This window comes from Opisthorchis viverrini, assembly GCF_000715545.1.
Source record: "Opisthorchis viverrini unplaced genomic scaffold opera_v5_385, whole genome shotgun sequence".
NCBI classification, from domain to species: domain Eukaryota; kingdom Metazoa; phylum Platyhelminthes; class Trematoda; order Opisthorchiida; family Opisthorchiidae; genus Opisthorchis; species Opisthorchis viverrini.
The window spans coordinates 404,950-414,414 of NW_008752037.1; the positions used below are offsets into that span (position 1 = coordinate 404,950).

At 45.0% G+C, this 9,465-nt stretch overlaps 2 protein-coding genes across 2 annotated transcripts in view; one reads left to right on the forward strand and one right to left on the reverse strand.

Annotated features, from left to right (window-relative positions):
* Positions 1-1,300: 1,300 nt before the first annotated feature.
* T265_15180 (hypothetical protein) overlaps positions 1,301-9,465 on the reverse strand; it is a gene marked incomplete at both ends in the record, with an annotated part of 60,607 nt that continues 52,442 nt past the window's right edge. The window contains 2 exons of the mRNA XM_009176942.1: positions 1,301-1,431; positions 2,053-2,164. Of these exons, the coding sequence (XP_009175206.1) occupies positions 1,301-1,431; positions 2,053-2,164 (243 nt within the window). The remainder of the gene's footprint in view (positions 1,432-2,052; positions 2,165-9,465) is intronic.
* T265_10542 (hypothetical protein) overlaps positions 5,066-9,465 on the forward strand; it is a gene marked incomplete at both ends in the record, with an annotated part of 11,700 nt that continues 7,300 nt past the window's right edge. The window contains one exon of the mRNA XM_009176943.1: positions 5,066-5,223. Coding sequence (XP_009175207.1) covers positions 5,066-5,223 — 158 coding nt within the window. The remainder of the gene's footprint in view (positions 5,224-9,465) is intronic.

A 9,465-nucleotide genomic window follows, 5' to 3' on the forward strand; every position in this document is an offset into this window, starting at 1 on the left:
ACATTCACCAACCTATTTTGAACTTTGTTCACTTTCCCCGCACCTTTTCTCCCCTTAGATGCCAATGGCCGCGCAGTTAGCGAACCTACTTTTAACTGCATACCCTCTTCCCAAAGGCCCTTTCTACAACATGTTGAGCCCTGTCGCCACCTTCTGTGGCGCAGAAAACGGAAGATTCAACAGAATGCTGCTTTTGTAGACCGCCTGTCGCGCTGGCTTGAGCTAACCCTGGTTGCAGCACGTATTGTGGAGGTGACTTCCATGAATCCTAAACATCAATTGAAGCGAACTGGAAAATTCCGTTCCATGTATAATTCAACGGGGGCACACTAAATGTACGCTGTGCGACGCGTCTGATGCAGTTCGTTTTGCAAGGCATCCAAGCATTTCCCTGAGCTGTCTGCGCCCTGATGTATCATCATCGTACAATCGCGAAAAAACGGTTCACATCGAAGTTTACTTGATCTGTTTACTCGGCAAGCTTCGAACCACTGATTCATGTAGATTGACTAAGCATCCCATATTAGCTGGCACCTCTTCACGCGCGGCACACGCACACCATATATACGGTTCACTGAAACCCCTAACACAACTTTTTCCCCTCTGCTCCCACGCTTCAGTACATAATAGCCCCACTTAATCAAGTGCATTCCAGCTAACCAAAAACCTTTACACGATTTAACAACGAGGGCATGCACGCTTCATCCGCGAGCTTCGAACCGCCCACTAACACGTCACCGTTCCCAACACAATGTCGTGGACGATTGCACAAGTCGCTATCGTTTAAGTTACGCCGAATTCGGCTGATGCAGGTTCCTCGTATTCACATACGGTCAAACACCTTTGCATCAACGGCATAAGGTCACTCCCTTATACATCCCTCTGAATGTCGATTACCGATTTGGAAGATTTTCACGATTCCCATGCGAATAATAACTACCTTGACAGCAACAACTGCCTCTTTCAAGGCGTTCAGGTGCTAGTTGTCCCTGGAGTGAAGTATGGTGCTGTGTTGCGGTACCAGGGCTGATATACCCAGCCTGATAGCTGGCCCGCAGGTCATCATGTGTCTGCTATTTCTTGGCCTAGAGTGTTCCGTGCTCCAAAAAGACCGTGTCACCACGCTTTAGTTGCACTACACCCCCGAAGTACTTACACTATCTACTCGCACTGACCGTGAACAAAATTAATATCACCACGGCACCATCACGGAGACGGGTTGAAGCTAAGGGTAAGTCTAGGCGTGCAATGAACACGGAGCGTTAACTTTCATAAAAAGATCCGTCGTTATTGCTAGTCACGGCAAATTCCTTGGCTTCTTCGGTGAGAGGCCGGCTCCAAGGAAGTGGAAGTTTCTTCCATCCAAGCCACCAATAGCTGCTTCATTTTGAGTTCGCAAAGACAAAACGACGTCCTTGTAGTCCATATAATCTGTCAAAATATTTCCGAATAAAATACAGGAGAAAACATGTGAAGAAACCAGCATTTTCGCAAAATTTCCGCTCGTCCTCACGAAGGCATTATGCCGACCCATGGCAGCCATTATAAATATGAACTCCGTGCCAACTTCGGCTGTGTGTACGCTCAAACAAGTTTTAGCAAAAATCGCGATTGTTTGGAATGGTTTTGAGGTTTTGAGTATGCACCTCCAATGCTGAAAGTTTATGGGCCAGCTTCCTGGGCTCAACCTATGGTGTCAGAGAAATATGGGATGAACGTCCAAAGATCAACCCGGATCATATCAATGTTACTACGCAATGAAATGCGTTCCAAAATTATGGAGAACGGTTGATTAACGAAAACTTCAAAGAGTAAAACAGTGCATATTGCGTTTAGTTTGAGAATGGATATAGTATAATTGGAGTTTTCCTTCAACACACTGGTTTTGAAGCCAGTTTTACGTGCCAGATTTAGATCATCGTTGCGGTAGCTGCTAACAAAATGCGACCCATAATTATTTTAGTGGAAACTATGTAGTGCTCCCACACTCAGTCCCCTTTTTCCAGCTTCATGGACCTAAAAGTCACGCCTAGTTAAATCTACTCCACGTACCACCGCCGATCCCTCCAAGGTTCTCTCGGTGCCAACCTCGCACATGGGCTATGTTTAGAGCCAATGGCCGGCCAATATACCTATCAATAATGCCGACAATATCCACTGAGAACTAAAATGAAATAAGCTTTTGTCGAACTGCTGTTCTGAAGCCTTAATTTAGTCATGATTTTGGAATAAGTATTTAGTGATGCACCAGTAAGACAGGAAATAGACTGCGGTAGGATAGAAAATGCTGCTAAAAAGACGACAGTATTGTGATACCCTTAAAGAAGGCCGCTCATTAAAACCTGCCTCTTTTCCTTGGGCTAAAACTATGCTCTGCTGTGGTCAATTCATCTCGTAGACAAGCAAAGCAAATATGCACAAATATCCGATTCATTGTCTCGCTCTGCACTTATAATTCCTCCAGAGTCACCTTACTTCCAGGATTAGTTAGCGCTCATTTCTGCGCGGCCAATAATGTAAGAAAGTCATGCATATATCCAGTAGACAATGTGACGCCCACCGTTACTTCTATTCTCCCTCACCCACTTCCTGAATGGGCCTCACTGACCCGTCCCAAAAGCAGCCTCTGATGACATTCTTCCTCCGTTTTTAACCACAGCGCACTCCGTGACAATTGCCAGCTAACCTCCTGGACAAAAAAGCTAGCCACATAGGTGCGCACGCTTAAACCACGATTAAACGATCTGCTTCTCATATACTTGTCTACTCCGACCAGCCCCATTGATGAATACACACATGATATGGCCGTGGTGGCAGTTAATTCAGCAAGTATAGTCCCTCATATCCGGTCGCACTGATCGAAGGTCACCATTCCACACGATCCTTGCCCAAACACTCAGTGGTTTTGAGTGCCTGGGTAGTTTTGTGTGGCCGGGTAGTTTTTCCACACTACACTAATTAAAATTTTAGGCATTCGCAGCTGCTTGCTCTTTTGGGTGACAGCCCGACTTGTATCTTAACGCCCTCTGGTAAACCCCTTAGACTCTTGTTCCATTCTATGTTCGCGATCTAAATACGGCCGTCTCGGAGCCTTGGTGGAATGACACCAATAAAACACTCTACGCTTCCGTTGGACACAAGAACATCCTAACTTCATACTGGTCCCAATTTCTGCGCTACTTAATCGGATCCCAACTACCCGAACTACAAAAGCTGACTAACAAAGGATGATCATGTACGTGTCGATTCATTTATTGAACTTTGTTATTGAACAACGCCCATACCACTTTAGTTGCTCTTAACCTGAATATAAGCCTTCTTTGACCTTGTCATCGGGCGTGTAGCACTTGCAACATGCTCTTTTTCATGCTCGGCATCATCTTTTCCATCATTATCGGTCACATCGCTGTACAAAAGTTTGTTTTACTGAAATACAACCGCTACCGCCCGCTTGTTGACTCGAACGTGACTTTGAGACTTTTGCTGAGTGACTGTGGTGGTGACCGCCGGTTGGCTATATTTGACCGCTGCTAACACTAAACGTGAACAGACATTTTAGCTACAAACACTGGACTAACATATTCACACTTGTGGATTAATATTTCGATCACCGGACATCTGGAATACCAGGAAGATAGGACTACTCTTGGTGTGATGGTTCAACGGAATACGGAAATACGGAATCTCCTATTTTAAACTGAGTCAAAATTTACTTGGATTTTTCTCCTTGTGACTTTGTATCTGGCTTACATCAGTAATTTGTTCAGTTCACTAGAGACTCCATGGGGCCGTTAACCACTACAGGCGTGTTGTTTACGTCAATACGTGGACTTAAGTAGGTGCGAACATTCGAATCCGTCAGGAATCAGAAGTTCCTAAACCGGTGCATAGGAGCCGACGCGGTCCCACGATTTATTATTGAATTTATAGCGCATCATTTGGTGGTCAACCTTCAGTTGAAGGAGTTGGCCTTTTGTCTTGCGCGTAAATCAACTTGTCCCTAAGGATCGCTGGAAATATTTCATAGAACGCAAGTCTAGAAATCAAATATCAGTATTTTATGGATCTCGGACGCCAAGTAAACAGTGCCACCGGTGGCTAACGGTGGCCAAATGTGGCTAGCTTTGCCACTGATTTTGTTAATGAATACAAGCCAAACATAGCATTTGTTGCATAAAAGCCTTCTGAAAATAAATGTAACAGGATACTCAGGATACTGGAGCTCTATTTACAAAGTAATTTTTGAAACCGATTTGTTTGAATGCACCACCGATTAAATATATCATGAAATTTTTGGGTTGCCACCTTTGGCCGCTTTTAGCCACCGGTGGGTCCATCGGTGGAAAGTGTAACATGCCACCCCCATTTGCCACCTCTTGGGCGTTTACTGAATTGTAATTTTGAATTTTGGAATTAACACGACCAGAACAGGAAGTGGCAAGTTACTCAGAACTTAGTCGAACCTAGAATTTATTAACTTAATGAAGGATAATTAAAACATTGTTGACCGTGACACTTGCATTTCTCAGCCTCCCTTGTTATGTCAACATTCCCCCCTAGACCAAACGTGGCTGGCAGCGTAGGGTCCAGCAGGGAATACGGTAATAGAAAGACAAAATCGGGAAAGAGATTGCAGAAGAGATGAAGGAGCTAGAAATTAGAAAGCGGAAGTTAGCGTCCAGGAAGCAGATGTTGTTGTTTTATGAGCCCTTCGATAATGAAAACTCGATATCCGGCTTCTACAAATGTGGTTTTTCATCCAACCAACAGAAGGTTGAGCAATTTGTAGCAAGGGTCAACTCAGAAGAAATGGAGTGCACACAGTCTCTACAAATTGGCCTGGGACTCGAACCGCGGCGCACGAAACAGTTGGAATACATGTTGATGCCAGGGCCCAACCTGCTAAAAATAGGGACGGATAAGTTCAGTGGGAATCCGGTAGAATTTTGGAAGTCCATGAAAGCGTTCCAAACCAGCTTAGCTGATAGGGTTCCTAATGACAGCAACGAAGTTGATACACCTTCATTATTGCCGTGAGGAAGTGAAAGAGGTCGTCGAACACCGCATGTTCCTCACTGGAGAGGCAGGCTATCAAAAGGTCATGGATATTACCGGGGCGCAGTTCTGCAGGCCGCACGACGTTGCACAGTCGTTCATGAACGAACTACCAGTTAAAGGATCCATCGCTCCTGGATACGTCGGCGCCTTGCGAAGGCTTATAAGGTAAATGGTGAACTGTGAACTGGCATTAAGACAGATGCATTATAAGGAGAACTGAAAGTGCTCAACAAAACTCAAGCGTAAAATAGAACGTCTACCTTGGAACTTGCAACAAAAATAGGCTGAGGCGGCAGACGACGTACCACGTTCGGGACCAGAGCTGCAATTTGATCACCTGGTATCCTTTCTTGATAGAAGTGTATCCATCGCTTCCAATTCCCACGGTGTTAGTGCCAGTTCAAGAAGATATGTTAATCAGGTAGGCAGGTTAGGCTTAGAATAGCCACCCAGAAAAGCCCACATCAACGTCGTTGCTATGAAACCGAGTATAGATTGTCCTTAAAATTCACAGTCTCACAGCCTTTCAGGATGTGATGCGCTTAACACCCTACCTCGAGTCGAGAAGCTGGGTGGACTGAAAGGCATCAAGTTCCGCTTCACTTGCCTAGGGCCCAATCATAGAGCATTTGAGTGTCGTGTTCTTACACAGTGCGACTTCTAGAATTGCAGCCAGCGACTTCACCGTCTGCTTCAAGGCACACAACGAATGGTGAATAAGTCTACGAAAGATGCCAACGTCAACTCAACGGTAGTTTGAGGACTCCGGAGCCATCTTGTTTTCATACCAGTTCATCTGATTGGGCTAAAATGGACTGTCCTGACTCATGCTCTCTTGGGCAATGGTTCTGATGCCAACCTGCTAACGGTCGACGCGGTGGAGGAGCTTGGGATAGAGGGAGAAGCGACGCACATAGAAGTACCATCAGTAAATTGTCCCAACATCAAATTTACCACGAAAGTCAGCTTTGCCATACAGCCTTGGCTTAACGGTTGTGTTTTGGACGCCGACTGTGCTTACACTGTCGGGTCACTTCCCATCACCGAGACTATAATTACGGGTATTTTTTGCTGAGCAAATGGATACACTTTGTGAGTGTTCAGCTGCATGCATTTTCGGAAATGGCAGCTAAATTTTGGTAGGACCAAATGTCACAGTCTCCCACTGGGTTATCGAGCAACCTATGGGTTCTCCGAAACATCCCTACACACATCTGGCGGACTTAAGATGGGCTATTTTCGGACCAGACCCGCATGCTGGAACCACAGACGTCTACCATCTTAAGGTGCACCCGTCAGGGGGCGCTTCTTCCCCATTGTATGCTGCTTTTTTCTCTGCGTAGTGTTGCTGATGTCAACAAAAATGTTACTGTCGAAAAAACAATTTTGGCAGTAAAGATAAACATTCACGCAGATGATTGCATTGCATCAGTGGAATCTGTAGATATGAGTCTGGGCGGATCTCGTTTCATAAGTGGGTAGGTAACAGTCCGGAAGTCTTGAATATCATGACCATCAGTGAACAAACATCCGAGCTAGTCAACCTCGACACTTCAGATTCGAGTTTGCACAAGAAAATGGGTCTGTCTTGATATATCCAACCCGAATGCCTCCGATAACAGGTCGGTCTTCCAGAACACCGAGCGATCAAACGTGGTCTACTTCATGTTTTCTCTGGTGCCATGAAGTCAACTGCATCTAAACACACAAGACCGCACAATCCTCCGTTGATGGCGAATTTACCTTGGATTCTCCCATAGTTGAGGATGGTATTGGGCGAACATGGATGCCCTGTGGAACAGCTGGGAACGCCTATCGGTGACGACGGTGTCCATTAAGGGTAATACGAAAAATTTACTACCCAGCGAGGAAACACTGTCTGTTACTGATAAGTCTGTACACTTTCCCTCAGATGAGACACCTGAGGACTCTGCTCTACCGGCACCAGAGACCAGCGAAGCATTGGTTGTAATGGGTATTCCTAATTTTGTAGCCGTGGGAATGTTACTTTAAAAGTTTCCTTGAGGTTGTCCACCAGGTTCATGCAATCTTCTGGACAAAGGAAGTCGCAATCGGTACTTAACGCCGCCTTCTTGGGGTTCTCAAGGTCAACTTCAGATACTACCCCTACTGCGTTACAAAATAAAAACAACAGAAAAGGGCCAGAGTGCGACCGAGTGACATAGAAAGCTGAGCGTACGGTATAGAAGGAGTAATTTGCCAGTGAAGATAATGCATATGAAAATGAATTAGATAAGTGCGTTGGATAAGAAGATGGGACAGAGGATTTGAGCGGTGAGGAGATACTGGCGAGAAAACGGTAACTCCACCCCACCTAAAAAACCAAATTGGAAGTCAGAACAGAGATTTTGGTTCACACTGGAATGAGGCACCGAACTTTTCCCCTCAATGGGTCATAGGCTCCAGTGGCAGATTTCGTGGTTGTCCAGATCGTGAGGGTCACGATAGCGGCCGAGTTCTGAAGTGATGGCAATATTCGGGAAATGTCAGTAAATAGTACCTCGGACAAGATTGGGCATGGCATACATCACAACTACTCTCTGCAAAGAGTAGAGGACAGATAGTAGCTCAAGTACTCCAGGCGCATGCTCCGGATCGGGAGAAGCATTTGCAGCTGGAGCAAATTTTTGTTGATCTCTTTGTTGCATGAGGTGGACTGAGTTAGCAGACTGTTGAGAACCATGTTGGCTTTGAAGGGTGGTGATTTTTCCTTCCTTATATTTTTTATATTGTACAATGCAATTCCCCTTTTCGTTATTTAGTTTTGCGTTTATACCGCCTTTATTGCTTTTGACCTGAATAAAGACCGTTCTTTGACCTTGTCATCGGGCGTGTTGCTTGCGTCAACACGTGGTTTCGCAATCTTGTCAACACGTGGACTTAAGTGGGTGCAAACTTTAGAATTTGTTAGGAATCAGCAGTTCCTAAACTGGTGTATGGAAGCCGACGTTGTACCACGATTTGAGGTTTGTAAATTTTCATTATTTTATTATTGAATTTGTAGCACAGCATTTGTAGATCAACCTTCAGTTGGAGGATTTGGCTTTTAGAGTTCTGCGCGTAAATTAACTTGGCCCCACGGATTGCTGGAAATAATCTATATTAGGGAGCTCTCCACAAACCCGAGAATGTCTTTTCAATGGCGGTATTACGATTGTCATACCCAGGCTAATTGCTGCATGTAGTTCGCCTCAGCTTCCGATTTATCGACCGATCACAAACCACTTTCAAACTGTTGACTCTGCCAAAACTCTAGAACACGGGCCACTTTAGTACACTGTTTACTTGTTCCGCACATATCGGCAGGATCATATCCCCGAAAGCAACTACTGAATGCCCGAAATTCACCGAGACCCTCAGCTCCGCTGGATACTAACCAGACAGACAACGCCCCCTCAATATGCAACGCGTCACAGCCTTGTATTGAAGCTTGACCACGTGCGGATTGGAAAGTGTGCGTGCAGACAGTGTCCCTCCAATAAATAGCTTGAGACCGTTGTGTTTTCTCTTTCGCACGCACTCTCACTCTCGCACTCGCTTGTTCGGAATATATCGGTTATGTTCCTTTCTTTGGGTCTCTTTACGACACTAGACCATGGAGCGGGTCAGCAGTCACATGCAACATATTGGCGAATCAGCAGATATGATAGCCCATAAACTCACTAGTTAGGTATATTGTGGTGTCAAGAGGTAGGTATACCGGTGAAGATAAAAGGCCACCATGCTTATGTCATGAACAGTTCATAATACGTAATAACTGTGTCGACTTCCTCGTTTTTTCTGATGGAGTACCACCCCATCGATAAAGGGATTTTTCTGACACAAACCTCCGCTGACTGCTTCAATCCGAGTTTGCACGGAAAAAGGTGACGTAATTATTTTTCAGGTACTCCCAAAGTATTTTTGTATCCAATGCGGAACACACCTGAAGAAAGCATCTTTACGACATTCTACTTGACCTAATGGAGAAAATGCTGTCAGTAATGGCAGCTAACAAAAATATACATTCCACCTTTGGTAGGCTTAAACTACAACTGTCCTAGAAAATTTTGAAGTTTTGGATAAATAACTTGAAGGGCTAAAACTGCATGTAAGTCTTCCTTCTTTCACACAATGGCTTCAAAATCCTTTTGGATGTGTTCAGGCGTAGGCGTTGCAATCCTTGTTTGTCGTTTTCTTCTGCAGCCGACGATGAGATGCAGTTATGGGCGTCACATTTTCGCCGAATAGTTGCACTGAAACATGCTTCTGGGTCACCGCCGTCATAGAAGTAAGAATGTTACATTTGCTTGTGAGTGTGTTTCATTTAGATTTTCGTCTATATCTGGGGACTTATGGATGAAGAAGAAATGTGGTTCCCAATTTGACTTCACAATCGAGAACACA